Source organism: Vipera ursinii, assembly GCF_947247035.1.
Source record: "Vipera ursinii genome assembly, chromosome: 2".
In the NCBI taxonomy this organism is placed as follows: domain Eukaryota; kingdom Metazoa; phylum Chordata; class Lepidosauria; order Squamata; family Viperidae; genus Vipera; species Vipera ursinii.
The window spans coordinates 50,623,285-50,641,283 of record NC_139513.1 but is presented as its reverse complement, the minus strand read 5'-3'; the positions used below and the strand labels follow the sequence as shown (position 1 = coordinate 50,641,283).

Here is a 17,999-nt window from a genome sequence, read left to right as displayed (position 1 = left end):
AAAGAGGCCCCAAACCTGACACAAGACTCCCAAATCTCACTGAATGTTTATCAGATATTGTATTCAGCCAGAGCACTTGGACAGATTAGGAGGATTTACAGCATTTCCACTAGTTCTGTACTGCTGCCTCTGGAAAATGCATCTACGGAGCCACCAAGGGTTCAGCTTTATTTGAAGGAGGCTTTACTTTTAAAAGATCCCATCCAAACTCATGCACCCAATTATTCATTGAAACAAAGTTCTGGTAACTCTGGAAGTTTTTAACTTGTTCCAGATTCTTCCATATATACTGTATATGGTAGATGATAGGAAAATCAATACCAGTGATATCTATCTATCTATCTATCTATCTATCTATCTATCTATCTATCTATCTATCTATCTATCTATCTATCTATCTATCTATCTATCTATCTATAGGCCTTGGTGCTCTCTGGGCTTGTTTTTCTGCAGACATTTCATTACCAAACTAGGTAATGTCATCAGTGCTCGCAAAAAGCCAACCTTAGAAAATTCAATCTTGAGCTACAAACATTCTCTTTTATCAGCATTCCTCTGCCTTTATTAAGCAGCTCCTGTTCAGCTAGAGGAGGATGGGAGATTGCAAGGCCAAGCTGATCTTTGCTTGTAGCTTGGATTGCTCTACTGGTATATGCATCATCCTAGTGATATGCTAGGGACTAGCACTGATGATGTTATGTAGTTAGGGTAATGAAACGTCTGCAACAAAACAAGCAAGCTCAGAGAGCACCAAGCACCAGAGAGCACCTCACTTCAACCCTGAGCTACAAATATTCTCCTTCATTGGTATCTATGTATCTATCTATGTATCTATCTATGTATCTATCTATCTATCTATCTATCTATCTATCTATCTATCTATCTATCTATCTATCTATCTATCTATCTATCAAGAAATACAGTGGAATTGATTTTCCCATGATCCCATATCTGTGTCCCCAGAATGAAATCAAACTCAAGAGCCCTTACCCATTATGGAGATATCATACTCAATCTGGAACAGAGCCTCCTGGTTGCACTGACGGAGAATGTTTAGTGCATCAGCATGACTCACACTGTGAAGAGGAATCCCGTCCACACTCAACAGCCGGTCCCCAATTTTCAAAGACCCTTCCCTGCAGAAAAAGTTAAAGGCATCCATTACGAACACATAGAGTGTCAGAATATTCTTGAGATGAATGCTTATTTGGGGACTTTATTTACTGATAACACTGAAAGTTTCTACGTCTGCTCCAAGATGTGCACATATTGGGTCTAGGAGCTTCCCAAGTGTGGGATACAACTTTTGATAAGGTACAGAACAAAACTGGATAGTTTCCCTGCTTTGTCGAGGGAAGCTCACTTTCAAAACATGTTCCTGCTTTGCTTGAATGAGCCTGAAGTAGACTCAGCCAAGCAACCAGGGAACAAACCTGGAGCAAATTTTGAGAGGTACGTTAGGCCTGTAAGTCTAGCTATCTGTCTAAGCCACTGTTTTTCAGCCATAGCCACTTTAAACTGGGTGGACTTCAGTGCCCAAAATTCCCCAGCCAGCTTGGCTGAGAAGTTGAGAAACACTTGTCTAAGCTGTATCTGATCACCAGCAACTCTTTAATTTGGTGGTTTATTATTTATTTTTCTTGAGGTTGCACAGATTTATTTCTCTTTTTAAGGAATCACAGTTTGATAAACCCTGTGCACATGTTTAGGTTTCTCTGGTCTGTTATTTGCTAGACACAAAAAGGATGGTGAAAAAAAATTACGGCTTATATATTTTTATTCTTTCTTTTAGTTAATTATCTTTTAAATGTTATTATTTCCACATCTGTTTTCCTGTGTTACTTTTTTTCATTATTATTCTAGTTTTTCTATACTGCAGGGTGAGTATCTATCTATGTGGTGCCTATGAGTCGAAAATAACTTGATGGCACATTATTTCCATATTGACATTTTTATAACATATTCCCACCCCTTTCAGTCCATCACTACTGCGTTGCAATGAACCTGCAATTGGTTTTAAATGATCCACCACTGATTAAATATTTCAAATGTATTTTCCATAGTTCACCTTTTCTGGTTACTCAGAACTAGTGCAGTAGAATTCAAAAGGAATCTATGTCCAAGAAACAATGGACTATAGACCAAATGTAGAGATGCAAAGCTATTGTGAATGTTTTTTATAGGTGGTATGAAAAAATATGTCTTTGTTTAAGCTTCACTGCTAAATGTGGAATTATGTGAACATTACCTGTCTGCTGGGCCACCTGGTCTAACATAAGTCAGTACTAATGGCCTGGATTTATGCCAGTCTTCATGGGCTCCCCCTGTAAGCAATTTGCAAAAATAATTCATAACTGATACAGACACATATCCAACAAATCTATTAAAAAAAGAACACATTTTTACATCAGCAAGCAGCTAGCAATCATTTTCTGGAACACATGCGGAAACCTGGTAGTATCCCATCTGTCAGTCTCTGAAGATTACTTTTCCATTTCCCCAAAGATGCCCTTCAGAAAGCCACCTTAGAATGGCATTAGACACCCCACTTCCTTCTTTTCCCGTTTTCAAACAGCCCAGCATGTTGCTAATTACAAGTGCACTGACCTCGTAGTACAAATCCAAAACTATTGCCTTCTTTGTAGAGGGTAACTTCAATGGTTTTTGGAATGATGCCAGCACTATTATCAGGGGCTGCAGACAAGGGAAATAAAGGGATGAGCTAATGCTTTTCATTTGCTGAACTCTCCTTCTATAAAAGCTGCATATTTGTAAGTTCGGCAGATGATCTCAAATACGAAAAAGTCATCCACATAAGCCTTCTAGGTTTCATAAACTGGACCATTGCCTATAATGCTTGTCATAATTGAATAACAGCATTAAAATTACCAAATTGGTCTGCAAATTGCCTCTGATCAATCTTAATAATACACATATACATACATATATACTGAGCTTGTTTTGATATATTACAAACCAGAGCCTTTTTTTCTACAAAGCGTCAAAGCCCAGTAGGATTCCTAGAGCTAACAATTTTTTTTTGCCACAGATGTTTATTGGATTCTCAGATATTTTAATAATAAGCCAGCTGGCAACTTTGAATGAATATATTCAAATCCTCATGGCTAAGAGGACAGTTGTTGATTGTGATCATTAAGTGGAGAAAATGATTAAGTGTAAAACAGCGCTGAAGTAAATGTGTCTTAGTCCATATTTAATTCAGTACTTCATTTAATTTTAAACACTTATGAAAGCAATGCAAAAACAAAGACTGCATCTGTTATGAATAAATGGCAACCTATTACACAGTCTGTGCTATGACTTTCCAGACAAAATGCCTGCCTCCTTCTCCTAATAGTGTGAAATATATGCACAATATGAATCAAATAAATTGGTGGCAGAATTAAAAGTGCTTTTTTTAAAAAAAATCACCAGTTGGGTAGATTGGAGAAAGGAGAAGAAATTATTACATTTGAATGGCAGCTGAAAGCCACCATTTTAGAAATGCTATCTTCCCATCTTTAAATATGCTTGAACTCTTAACCTGATGCCCTCCATTTATGTGAAGAGTAGAACTTTCAATAATCCTGATCAGCCAATTCATTTGCTTTGTTGTCAGGTAATTGTCATGGTTCTGATAGATGAAACCCATTGAAAGAACTTTGAAGACGAATTCTTCCTTAAAGAACATTTTATTCGGGAAACAAAATATTGGCATTACATAGTTGAACTCAAAAACTAAATTCCCTTCCCCCAGATATAAAGTAACAAAGTGCAATTCCCACTCCCAATAAGCTGTCATAAATCACATTCCCCAATTAGCTTAAAGCACAGGCTTTCTCCTCAGCTCCTCAACCCGCCAAAATGTTATCAGCTTGTCCTTGGGTTCCCACAGCAGTGTTATTATTATAGCTAGTTGAGCTTTCATCCCAACCCCCACCATTGCTGCACCAGATTTCTAAAAGCAAGAAAAAGCATATTAAAGGAGAAGAGAAAATGGCTGCATTTGCATCAGTTGTCAGAGCGAGAACATCCCAATGTTAGCAGCATTGACAGTAATTCATAAAGTTGGAAATAAAGAAGGACCCTCCAGAAGGGAATATCTCTTCCAAGATGCTAGAAGACTTCTGTGCCTCTAAAATCAAGGAAAGTCTTTTATTTTACTTCAAAATTAAAATCTAATAATGCAAAACAATGCATCAATGAATGAACTACCACACTGATAGTCCACAAAGATTTCTTTCATTGACAGATCAGTCTAGTATGATTATTTGGGTTGGAGCCAGCTCTCCGAACTAGGTGGTGCAGTAGATGTTGCATTTTCTATTCCAGAATCCTTCTTCTGTGTCAAAAACCTTCCCACTGTCACAAAAAGTTGTGTAACTGGACAGAAGCAAAGTCTGCCTCCAGCCCTACATTAATAATATTTGGAATCCACTAGCTGAAATTAAGTGGAATCTTTAATATTTTAAACCAGCAATAAAAATATTTAGTTTAGTAAAAAGGGCCATTAGCTATTGAGCAAAATTAAGCAGGGCTTCTACATCTAGCATATTATCTAAAATCATAATCATTTCTAACACCACAATTATTTTACTTCTCTAGCCTTACTCATTCCCAAACTCTGCCTCTTGCAACTCAGAACAATCTTCCAGAGATCTTATGAAGTTGATTGACATCCACTAAGGGTCATGTCATAGTGTATTTTACAGTTTTGTTTGATGTCCAACTTGAATGCAGGTGTTCTCAACCCCTGGCCCACTACCAGGACATGGCTGTTCAGAACTGGGTGGGTGGGTGTGCATGTGTGTCCACAGTTCAATTTGTGTGAGTGGTGGGTGGTGTACACATGCATGCCAGCCTGCTGCTCATGCATCTTGGTTCCCCTCTCCATCCAGGCTGCCAAGCCACAAAAGTTGGGGACTGCTTCACAAATGGATTCAAGTTTGTGGGTCAAAAGAGAATGCTTGTAGTTTTATAAACAGACAGGAAGTCTTCTGCTGGAATAATCCTGAAATAAAATCTAATGTGTGGTGTACTTTCTGTATTTCTTCTGGTATCTACTTTATATACCCATTTTTGCTTGTGAAATCTTTAGAACTGTTAAATGTTTATAAGTCACAACATCCACTAATTAACAGCATGGTAAAAAGCAGAATCCATTGTAATCACCCTGTGTAGGAAATCATTGGCAAAATATGACTTCAAGTAAAGAAATCTCAGATAGCAAGGCTGGAAGATCCTGAATATCTGGAGAAACTGCTACCAATTGAAGTAGGATTACTGGTCTAATGGTAAAGTCACTTTCCTATGTTTGTATGTTTCTTCACAAAAGGAAAGGGGAGGAAAAGACAGGGTGTGTGTGAGTCACCTAGTCTTAAAACACTGAACCATAAAGCTTTATTAAGTATATACTAACCAGCTAGTGGTAATTCATATTCCACTTCTAATATTACTCTTTCTCCCACGTTCTTCAACAGACTTATAATTTCATCATGTCGCAATTTTGTCAAGTTAATCCCATTCACTGACTTGATGTAATCACCAACATTTAGCTGATCACTCCTGTAACATACAAAGCAAAATATCTCAGTTCTTTCCAGGAACAGACATTATAGTCTTGAGGCAATTGTCTCAGGTAATAGTGGCAGAGAGACAGTTTTATTATTTTTGCTTTAAATTCTCTGGCTGTTTTCTTTATTGAAGGATACCTTGTATAAACCCTCATAAGCAGGTAGATTTTTGCTTTTTTCAGTCACCTAAAAGTCTTGGGTCAGCTTTGCCCATGTCTTTACTGACTAGTTAATAGAAAGGTGTCTATAGTAAACAACATATGGAGCAAAAAACCACAAATCTTAGATAATACTTGAAATGTCCATCAATTATTTTTTTAACAAACGTACATGGCAACAGAGAAAATAAACATTTTATGATGTCCGGTCTTACATCTTATCTGCAGAATCTGTTTTAGATGAGAAGGTAGAAGGAATAAGTCATTCTAAGCTGGGATCCTAGCAATAAACTCAAAATGCAATGCGACTTAAACATTACATGCCTATCAAGAAATTAAATGAAATATCATTTAAGCTTGATGTTTGCCATTTGGCACATGTTGCATTGAATATCTGACTTACTAGTCTATACTTGCTGTACATTTCATTCTCCAACTTTGCAACTGAGAAAGTGCCCTGCATCTGTAATTATATCTTACCTTGCTGCCAGTCCTCCTGGCCTCAGATTAGAGACCCTTGGCTTTCCATCTTTATCTGTGCCACCAGCTATAGTTAATCCGAGGGTGCTTCCCTCTTTTTTGATTAGCTCCACAATTGTGACTCCTCTAAATTCTTCTGAAGATATAAAGAGAGAACAATTCAGTCCACTGGATTTATTATTGTAGTTGTTGTTGTTATTATTATTATCCATTTATATTTGAGTACTTATATTATTATTATTATTATTATTATTATTATTATTATTATTATTATTATTATTATATTGAAGCATTTAGATCTCATCTTTTGATTTCTGGAAGAGGAAGCATTCAAGAAAACTTACAGCAATGTACATTTGAAGACTTTAGTACCAATATTATTAATAAAATTAAAATGACTAGATAGATTAAAAACAATGCAACTAAGTAATTTATAACAATATCTCTGTAATTATCCCAGACTCCAAAAGACCCTTTTAATTTCTATATTAAAAGTTATACAGTTTTGCATTCTTGAGTTGTAGTGATAAATCTCTTTACACTTGTTCATAGTTGCTTTCCTCTACCTACAAAAGACCCTTTTAATTTCTATATTAAAAGTTATACAGTTTTGCATTCTTGAGTTGTAGTGATAAATCTCTTTACACTTGTTCATAGTTGTCCTTGCTTCAAGATGGGGCCTCTGCCTTCCCCCATTTAAGTCTGCATTCCTGTGATAAACCTTTGCCCCTTGCTTCATTTATAACAAAGACTTGTCTTTTATAATTGTCTATGTTTCAAGTTATGTTTCAAGTTATGTTTCAAATCATGTTTTTCAAGTCATGCCTTTCAAGTTAAGATATGCCTTCTTGACTGATGACAACCCTTGTATTCTTTGTTAGCATTTGTAATATGATAAGCTATGCTTTATTGTTTCCTGTGATGACCTTTGCTCTCTTCATTAGCAGATGTATACAATGAGTTATGTTTTCCCTTTGACCTTCTATACTTCCATATGTTGCTCCCTCATGTGTGTACCTGCCCCTCCCAAATGAAACAGCCTAATAAAGAGAGAGTGTCCAGAGCTGTTCGGGGGGCATAACATCCACCCCGAGCACTTTGTGCTCTCACCTTGAGCAAACTTGTGTTGGTGCCTCAGTCTTTCCTAGGATTCTGCTCTAAACTATCGCAGTTCCCAAGTATGACCGTTGGAACTTCCGGCATACTGGGTCGGTAGCAAAGGGCCAGATCCTTCCATATTCAAGGTGTTCACCCTTGCGAGGGTCCCTCTAAATTCTCACCCCTGTTACGGGGCTCTAAGAGTTGAGGCCAGAACCCAGATCAACCGCCCAGCGCAACCACCCAACACAACATATCTCTATTGAAAAGAAAATAGAATATAAATATATACCATATACATATTGTGTATCTATAAAAAGCAGCAAATAAGAAAAATAAGCAAAATTAAAAAAAATAGGAAGAGAAAGGAACTTCTTTGTCACATGGGAAAATCTATGTTGGAAACATGGCTGATTCCAAATATTCTTGTTTCAGTTATACAAGCAAGGAGTTCTAGCATTCTGAGGAGGCGAAGGTGGTGATATGACAAGAAGGCTGAATAAATTCATGACAGAAGACTTGTAAACAATATGATCAAACACAAAAATTCCACATTTTTTTAAAAAAATATTCTGTAGTGATGGTCCATTGGACCCTTTTCAGTTAAGAAAGGAATTCTTTTTCTAGATTGTTTAGATTATCCATTCATTCTGAGCTCACCTTAGGTATGACTGTAGCTTAGCTGTATGGTTAGGTATCCTTTTCACCTTGTGCAGTCTAAACCTGAGGGCATGAAGAAGCTATTTGGAAGTAGCAAGTTTATTTCCCTATTTTTTATTTATTTAATGAAACTTCTAGTTTGCCTCAGTTGCCATCACAACAACTTGCCTTGAATAAAAAGTGAGGACTATTTATTATCGGAAGGTGAAGGCACAGTGGCTCAATGGTTAAAGAAGCTAAGCTTGTCAGCTAGAAAACTGACAGCCTGGGTTTGAGACCCAAGCACCACACAATGAGAAAAGCTCCCCTTACTTGCCCCAGCTCCTGCCCACCAAGCAGTTCGAAAGCATGTAAAGGTGAGTAGATAAATAGGTACCAATTTGGTGGGAAAGTAACAGTGTTTCATGCTCCTTTAGCTTATAGTCATGCTGTCCTCACGATCACGGAAATGTCTTTGGACAATGCTGGCTTCCTCAGTTAAAAAAGGAGGTGGGTATGTCCCCTAGAGGTCTATGGAGATTCTCAGTCATTCAGGTCATGGCTGTCCTAAAGGTGCTTTTTCAGGAGGCAACTGGACTTTTTTTTTCTTTGAAGATGTTTTGCTTCTCATCCAAGAAGCTTTTTCAGTTCTGACTGGATGGTGGAGAATGGAAGGATTTATATTCCTTGCAGACAGCTGGTCATTTGCATTCTTTTAGAGAGTCTTTGGGGCCATGTGGAGGTTTACCTGTGTACTCAGGGTCACTTGAATAGGGTAAATGTGTGGAGTCTTCTTGGCTGCAGGATGTTTTCTGCCCTGGGTCCTTTCACTGTTGAAGACAGGTTTGGGATGAGTCTGTGTTGTCTGCTTCTCAAACTGAAGCAAAAATATAAATCCTCCCATTCCCCACTATCCAGCCAGAGCTGAAGAGGCTTCTTGGATGAGAAGCGAAATGTCGAATAGAATAGAACTGGAAGGGACCTTGGAGGTCTTCTAGTCCAGCCCCCTGCTCAAGCAGGAGAACCTATACCATCTCAGACAGGTGACTGTTCAGCCTCTTCTTAAAAATCTCCAGTGATGGAGCACCTTTAAAGAAAAACAAGAAAGTCCAGTTGCCTCCTAAAAAAGCACCTTTGAGACTGTCCCTAGAGTCAGAAATGTCTGGACAGAGAAAAACTTTACCTTTACTTATTTATTATCATACCGCTGATGATTAAAAGTCAAGCAGCATTACATCAACGGCTGCCAAAGCATCATATTCTATTAACATATTCTACACCGTCTTTTTTCAAACTTGGTAAACTTTAAAAGGTTTGGACTTCAACTTCCTGAATTCCCCAGCCGGCACAGAATAGGTTTAAACAGTTTTTATTTGATCAGCCATTGAAGAACTGAAACAAAAAAAAGGGGGGGGAGGAAGGCAGCTGCCCCCTCCCCCCCTCCTTTCATCTGCAGCATTTTATTCTGTCTCCTCCCTTTGGCTTGTTTTCTTTATTTATTGATCATTGCTTTAGCACCAACTGTATTAATAATACTTCATCTGTTACAGAATGCCATAGGGGACTCTATGTTCATTTTCTCTCCCTAATATATGCTGCTTACGTCCTCTGGTTTTTAGAGCTGAGTTTATATCATCATTCTATAGATATTATCATTTCACAGGCATTTGAGCCACCTGTGCAACCATGGTTGACAAAATACTATTATACTTTTACAGCATTCCAACACAATCCAGTTGAGTGCCAGTAGCCTCAGCATGGACAAATGTGAAAAAATACTGTTCCCCACCAATACTTGTAATAACAGTGCTGTGGAAAACACCCTGAAACATATTATAACACTGGAAAGGGATAAATATTTTAGGCTAGCTATTATACAGTACTTGTCAGCTTGACTCTTAAGGTTAAAGTCTGATTATCTTTTAAGTGAGGAATGTTACATCTTTCGTGCTTCCATTATTCAGGGACCTGAGTTCTTGCTCCATTTCTATCTGCATCTTGCATTTCCATTAAAAATGTCCCCTTGGCTGGGGTCATAGCAACTAAAGGATACAGAATGGTATCAAATCAATGCCAATTACATTTCCATGGTAAAAAAGCTTAACATCAGCAGCACAATCCAAACTCGAAAACACACAAATTAAATAAAGGAGGATCATCAACACCTAATTTGACATGCATCATTTTAAGCAAGTTTAGAAATTTAGGCTATGCAGCAAGTTTTTTTTCCCCTTTTAGAAAGAGCTAAAGTACAATGACACCCAATATGGCATTTCCAGAGTTTGGCAAAAATTCTCTCTGGCAAAATATGGCAGGATGTGTTTCTTTGTCCCCCCCCCCGCCTTTTTTTTTCTAGACAGCACTCTAGGAGTTAAACTCCACACATCTTAAAATTGCTGAGATTGAGAAACAAAGTTCTAGACCCCTAACTGAGAATACAGCATAACAGAGTTGGAAGGGACCTTGCAGTATTTCTAGTCCAACCCCCTGCTCAGGCAGGAGACCCTATACCATTCCAGACAAATGGCTGTCCAATCTCTTAAAAACCTCCAGTGAGGCAGCATCTACAACTTCTGGAGGCAACTCGTTCCACTGATTATTTTTTCTTACTGACAGGAAATTTCTCAATTCTAGGTTGGATCTCTCTCTGATAATCTTCCATCTGTTACTTCTTGTCCTGCCCTCAGGAGCTTTGGAGAATAGGTTAAACCCCTCTTCACTGTGACAGCCCCTCAAATATTGGAAGACTTCTATCATGTCACCCCTTTTCCTTTTTTCATTAGACTAGACCAGGGGTAGGCAACCTCGGCTCTTTTATGACTCATGGACTTCAACTCTCAGAATTCCTGAGTCAGCTATGCTGACTCAGGAATTCTGGGAGTTGAAGTCCATGAGTCATAAAAGAGCCGAGGTTGCCTACCCCTGGACTAGACATATCTAGTTCCCACAACTGTTCATTGTATGTTTTAGTCCCTTAATCATCTTTGTTGCTCTTTTCTTCACTTTTTCTAGAGTCTCAACATCTTTTTTGTACCGTGATGACCAAAACTGCAGTATTCCAAGTGTGGTCTTACCAGTGTAGTATAAATTGATATTGACACTTCACATGATCTTGATACTATCCCTCTGTTGATACAGCCGAGGTCGGACTTTCAACTTACCATACAAACAATATTGCCTATTTAAGATAACTGTACTTAGACAAATATAAATTTATAGCAAATATAAATATCCCATAAAGATACAACCATAAATATATATAAGATTATATAAGGATATGATTCATCCATATAGGCTACTGTGTCTACATTCAAAAACTATATAATAGTTCTGGGAAAAATGAAGCCGAGGGAAATCAAAATAAACAGGGGCTTGAATGCCTTCTCTACTGAAAGGAAAAGATGAAACTTTTGCAACCGTTTCAAGACAATTATGCTAGGAAATGACCGATACATATAAAATCATGCATGTCATGAAGAAAGACAGACAAACATTCTCTCTCTCTCTCTAACATTAGGTCATCCCATGAATCTGAAAGGAGATTCAGAACAGATCAAACCAATGCCATTATTTATGTACCTCATAATTACATTGTGGAGGTAGTTACCCCATGATCTGGTGGAAAAAACATTAACTTGGCTGGCTTTAAAAGAGGATGGAAAAATTCATCTGTCAAAGAACTTAACCATAGAGATATCATGCATCCAAACAACAATTGGAGGGAACAAAGGCAGGAAAGGGTTTTTGTCTTCATCTCCTGCTTCAAAGTACAGGTAGTCCTTGACTTACGACAGTAATGGATCCTGGAATTTCTGTTGTAAGTCATGACAGTCAGAAGTCGAAGTATCTATGGGCAAATAAAAGGCAATGTTTCACATGCAACAGATCTACCAGAATGAAGCTGATTTGTGATAACTGTAAAAGGGGGTTAGATAAATTAGTAAGGATAAGGCAATCAGGTTATTTATGTTATGATGGCTTGATGTTTATCCCCTGCAGCGACAGAATCGGTCAGTATCTGTTGCTGTAAAGAGTCAGAAAATGTTACTGTAATCTTATTCTGCTTGTGGCTTCAGATGGTCACTGTGGAAACATCATGTTAAATCAGAACAAAACTAGACTTGAACTAATCTAACTGGGCCATTCTATTTTTTTAGGCTACTTCTCAACCTTATGATATGCATTATCAAAAATTGAAACACTTTCTATTACATGGTGCCCTGTCTATGGAGATTCTCAAGGTCATAGTTCCAGGTCATTCCAGGTCATAGTTATTCCAAAGGTGCTTATTCATGAGGCAACTGGACTTTGTTTTTTCTTTGAAGATGTTTCACTTTTCACCCAAGAAGCTTCTTCAGCTCTGACTGAAGCTTTCCATTCCCCACCATTCAGTTAGAGCTGAGGAAGTTTCTTGGATGAGAAGCGAAATAACTTCAAAGAAAAACAAGAAAGTTCAGTTGCCTCGTGAAAAAGCATCTTTGGGATACATAGTGCCCTGAATCCACATATTTCTACAAAGTCTATGCAAACCACTATTTGCAACTCATCGACCTTAGTGCATTTATTTATTTATTTATTTAAACATACAGGTTAGTTATAGATAGGTAACTCTTTGTTCCTGCTCCTGGATAACTACCATTATATAGATAATTACTAGTTGAAACTTTCATTTTCATCTGCTGAGTTCCTCACGGAAACCCCAACCATACATATATTCTGTGTTTTGCTGCACACTCCATTGAGAGTTCTAGTGCTACTATCAGATGCAGATAACAACAGCACAGGGACAGAGAGATCAAAATGGAAAGAGCCCTCCAGCGTGCCTTGAACAGAAATAATGAATTTTTAATTCCTAGGAAATGGAAAGAATTCTGATATATTTTTCAGCCATGTGAGGCTCAAGCAAATGTCACCGTGTACCAAGACTGTCCCATTACTGGATTTTTCAACTGCTTTCATCATCCAGGTACAGTGGGGGAAAAATTATTTGATCCCCTGCTGATTTTGTACATTTGCCCATTGACAAAGAAATAACAACAAAAAAATCCAGAAAAACACATTTCAAAACAGTTATAAATTGATTTGCATTTTAATGATTGAAATAAGAATTTGATCCCCTATCAATCAGCATTCTGACTCCCAGGTGTCTTTTATACAGATAGCGAGTTGAGATTAGCATGTGTTTTTCTGGATTTTTGTTGTTGTTATTCTGTCTCTCACTGTTAAAATAAATCTACCATTACAATTATAGACTGATCATTTTTTGTCAGTGGGCAAACATACAAAATGAGCAGGGGATCAAATAATTTCCCCCCTCACTGTATGTTAGGGGAAAGGGGACACCTCAGAGAGAAAAACAAAGTCCCATTGTTTAGAATAGTATATATACAATTGCTGATTTCTTTAGCATGTTAATTTTTTCACTTGAACATTAATGAGTTAAAATTACCTAAAGCACTGTATTACATAATGTAATGGTCTGAAAAAAAACATTAATGAAGGGAATGCTCTTAATTACTTATGTCAAACTGGCTCTTAATCAGGCTGTGATCCTTTTTGCAAATTTAGGTTTACCACTGTAGATCAGAATTTGACAATGATTTAAGAGGAGAATCATCACACAGTACGGAAGACAGATCTCTGTGTGATATATTGTACAAGTATTCCTGACAATAAAATGTCTTCAGTTGTCCTGTTTTGGAAGGAAAGAGGAGAGAGAGGGGAGGGGCGGGGGAGAAAGAGAAAGCTGGAAGTAGATCTCTACATGAAAGAACAGAAACTCCTCTTAAATTGTACAACTCAAACAATTTCCAAATGATGAATTTAAAATAGTGAGAATATCTAGTTTGCCTCCTGTTCTGGGTGGTGGATCTCAGAGTTGTAGTCAAGAGGGAGGGAGGGAGGGAGGGAAGGAGGGGGAAGAGAGAGAGAGAGAGAGAAATAACTCAGGACAAGTGTAAAATCTGTCTTCCCTTGTTGTGGTAAGCCATGAAATTAAACAAAAAAACATTACCCATTTGTATGTTAGCAAAGCAAATTGAACAAATGCACACAAATAAGAAAATCAATTCAGCTACCTGGTATACTTTGCCTTCTTGAGACCAAAGCGGTATCCAATAATCCACCTGAGTCTTTGCTTCCTTTTGAATAAGGCCCATCATCTAAAATAGAAAGAAAGAAGTCTTGACATTGTATGGGTTCTAAAATAAAACATTATCTCATTATTACCCCTAATAGCTTTGTAAGTGTGATTATATGATCTTTTCTATTCTTATATATAATATAATCCTATGAGGAGAGCCAATTTGGGGTAGAGGTTGAGGCATCAGACTAGAAACTGGGAGACTGTGAGTTCTAGGTGCACCTTAGGCACAAAGCCAATTACGTGAACTTGAGCCAGTCACTCTCTCTCTCTCAGGCCTAGAAAAGAAGCCAAAGCAAGCTACTTCTGAAGAATCTTGCCAAGAAAACTGCAGGGACTTTCTCCAGGCAGTCTCTGAGAATATGATACAATTAAACAGAAGAAAATTAACCTCTTAACAGAGAGCTCTGGTTGGAGTGATTTCTCCATCTTTTGTCACAGAAACCTGAATAGAGTGGGCTCTACTGCATGGAGTTAAAATAGGTTAAAGAACAAAATGCAGATAATGCCACGATGTCCATCCTGAGCTAGAGAATTAACGTTAAGTTTAAGTTTATTATATTTGTATACTGCCCTTCTCCCGAAGGACTCAGGGCGGTGAAAAGGGCACATATAAAATACAAGGTACAAAAGTTAAAAAGAGAATTAAATACAAAGCCCCAGCTAAAACAATAAATAATAATGTAAAAAACCACAATAAAAAAACCCAACACATCCCCCATCAGGCCAGGCCGGCTTGTTCAAATAAATAGGTCTTCAGATCGCGTCTGAAATTACTTATTTACAGTTATTTGCATGCCATTATTTGTAGCTTGAATGGATTGCAATAGCTGCAATAAAATGCTCATTAAATCCATAAAACAGAAGACTGTCTTCATTTTGCAAAATAAATTTCTCTCAGTCCCATGTGTCCCACTGTTACAGCCAGAAGCAGAGATAATAAATATATATAAGCAGGGCTTTTTTTCTCATAGAACGCTCAGAACGGAGTTCCGGCACCTTTTTTGGATGGAACCTTGTAGGGTAGGCAAGACGGGCTGTATGATGTGTGTGAGTTCTGGCACCTTTTTTATTTTTACAAAAAAAGTACTGTATATAAGAAGTATTTAAAGTTGTGTGAGGATTATGGGAAAATTTCATATGGAAGATTCTGCTATGGAAAAGATGAATACCATATCCTAATATCTATTCCCCCCCTTTTTTTAAAGAACAATGATGATAATAACACTGTTTTCTCCCCAGAGAAATAGCCCTTTACAGGTGAAAGAACATCACTGTGATAAGTCTAAAGCAAATTATAATACTTGTGAAAAACTGCATAGGCTTTGGAAATGGAATAATAGAACCAACAGAACTTTAAATCATCACATCTGAATTCAGACACACATTGTTACTTCCCTTATTTCAAAGTCATCGCTTTTTTTGCTTTGACTGCAAGTAATTTAAAGAGAAGGAAGGTGACTTAGCGGGAGGGAGGTGGGTGGGAAAAGAGAAACAGCATTTGAAGGAACAGCCATTTAAAATCCAAACTGAACGATGGGCTTTATTTGCGATGTGCTGTTTTTCTTTTGAAGGAATTCATTGCCAAGTAATAAGGACTTCCAAATCACTTCTCCAATACATACTAGCTGCATCAATTCCAGAAAAGTCCAATTCCAGGACTGATCGAATAAAAATAATTTTAAGATAACCCAAGGGTACAATAGAAATAATACATCTCAGTGCAGTTCAGTGGAATGTCTATAATTTACTACCCAGAAGGAGTGATTCCTCATGTTTGAAAATGACTCCTGCTCCCTGCCTCATGTATAGCCTTTGCAGTACCAAATAAAAATAAGTTCCCACAAACAAGGCAAAAATAGCATATTTGGAACATAAGTAGCAACAGCAGTTGGGAGGGGAGAACATTCTCCATTGGATAGGCATGGAAGTTACAGTTTCATACAGAAATAACCATTTCTGGTCACTGTTGGGAATAGACATGGCTGTAGACTTGTGTGTGTATCAAGGCATAATGAAGGAGTTCCAGTTAGAGTTTCCAACTGGAAGAGAAGACAGCTGAAGAATTTCTCTTCCTCTTCCTCTCCCCTCACCTCAATTTTAATATCATTTTAAAAATCCTGGCAAGGCTACTAAAGAGGTCCCTAGAACATGTTACATGATATGATGGGATAATGCCAAACAAACAGTGTAAGATTCTCGTGAGGGTATGGAATGGGTAAAAGGAAACTGCTCATAAAGTAACCCGATACACAAAGCAGGAGGCCAGACAAATGTGAACCAAAGGTGCACTACGGGGAAACAAAATACAAGTAAATGTCAAGTCACACTTCAGCGGGCACCTTCCTTGACTGCTTAAACATTTGGGTAAGATAATGAGCAAAAGCAAACACTGTAACATCCTCCTCTGGGGTTTGGGATGAAAGGAATAATTGAAAGAGTGCTGGTGATACTAATTGCTTTGCCATCTCAACTGTCAGTAAAATGCCAGATAATTTGTTGACCAGCAGAGTTGTTGAACTGCTAATGGTGAATGGTGAACATATATTTTTTATTGCTGGCTCAGACTATTTAGCTGCTTGCCCAAGGTTTATTTTGGGCAACATTTTTGTAATTCTAGTTTAATTGTAGAGCTGGTTTTTCAATATCTCGTATACCTCTGGTATCAATTTTGAAGGCAAAGTAGCAAAGATTGCATTGGGCTTCTTGAAAGAAATTTCATGAATACCATTCTCATACATTGGTGACGTATTCATAAAGAGAAACAGATGGTTGAACCTCTGTGATCATGGATTCTACAGTTCCTCCTAATCTATGTTCTTCCAGTAGCAATGCTGTGCAGACAGACACAGCTAGGTTGCTGTCCAGAGTTGATAAAAGCTCTCTTTTCCAGAGAACTTTTGTGGCTGTCCAGCATCGAAGCTGGGTCTAGAAGGTTTCCTAAGATGTAATTTGATAATTAAGGAAAAGTGTAATTCCATCCCAAGAAAGTCTATCATTCCAAATCCTGATGTCAGCTTGTCTACCCTGAAACCAACCTCAGTTCCTACTTGTATAAGTTCATCTTCAACTTGCTCTTCAAACCTGGACTCTAAATATACATGGAGGCTTCTGACAGGTACAATGCACAGCTTACAGAAAAAAGAGAAGCACAGCTGAATATTAGCATATTGGTGCCAACTGACTCTAAACCCTGATATGATCTTCCAGGCAGCTTCAAATAAATACTAAATAATACAAATAGGATTATGCAAGACTTCAGGACAATAAGGTGAGTCAAACAGAATTATTCCAATGCCATCTTTAAAAAAATGCCTACAGAGAAAACAGTGGAACCATAATAAATATAGAACTTTTAACTCCCAGCTCTCTCCAAAAATATATAGGACATCACAGTCATAGTGTCAAAAGCAATTGAGAAATCCAGAAATATAAACAGATTTGTGTATCTCTCATCAATTACTTGACCTCAAGTCATCGTCAATATAATCAAGGTTGTCTCCATGGCAGATTCTGCTCTTAATCTAAACCAGTAAGTTTTTAAATAATTTGTTTCCTCTAAGAGTTCCTGAAGCACAATGCTACTGTCTTTTCCAAGAGTTGGGTTAACAGTGTATTGGACATCATCCATAGTTGTTAATATTGGTCAAGCCCAGAGACAGCTTCTTAAGTAATATCTCACTATTTCTCTTAAGAAAGCTATGGGGGAAGGCTCTTTTAGCTGCAGAGAAGAGTTAAGGATCTTAGGAATTATTGAAAGGATAGATTCCTTGGAGATCAAGCAACAGAGGAATCTAATGAAAACAGTGTTGTGAATTGTTCCAAGGACCTTAAGCTATTCTTTCAGATGATTAACATGATTTATACTGATATTTTTACACAATGGATACTTTAGATATAGTACCATCC

General features: G+C 37.6%; 1 protein-coding gene across 1 annotated transcript in view; it reads right to left on the bottom strand.

The window, feature by feature from the left end:
• Window positions 1-17,999, bottom strand: part of GRIP2 (glutamate receptor interacting protein 2) — a gene marked incomplete at its 5' end in the record, with an annotated part of 556,895 nt that overhangs the window by 94,861 nt on the left and 444,035 nt on the right. The window contains 6 exons of the mRNA XM_083353822.1: window positions 991-1,136; window positions 2,249-2,324; window positions 2,608-2,694; window positions 5,420-5,565; window positions 6,212-6,347; window positions 14,026-14,109. Coding sequence (XP_083209948.1) covers window positions 991-1,136; window positions 2,249-2,324; window positions 2,608-2,694; window positions 5,420-5,565; window positions 6,212-6,347; window positions 14,026-14,109 — 675 coding nt within the window. The remainder of the gene's footprint in view (window positions 1-990; window positions 1,137-2,248; window positions 2,325-2,607; window positions 2,695-5,419; window positions 5,566-6,211; window positions 6,348-14,025; window positions 14,110-17,999) is intronic.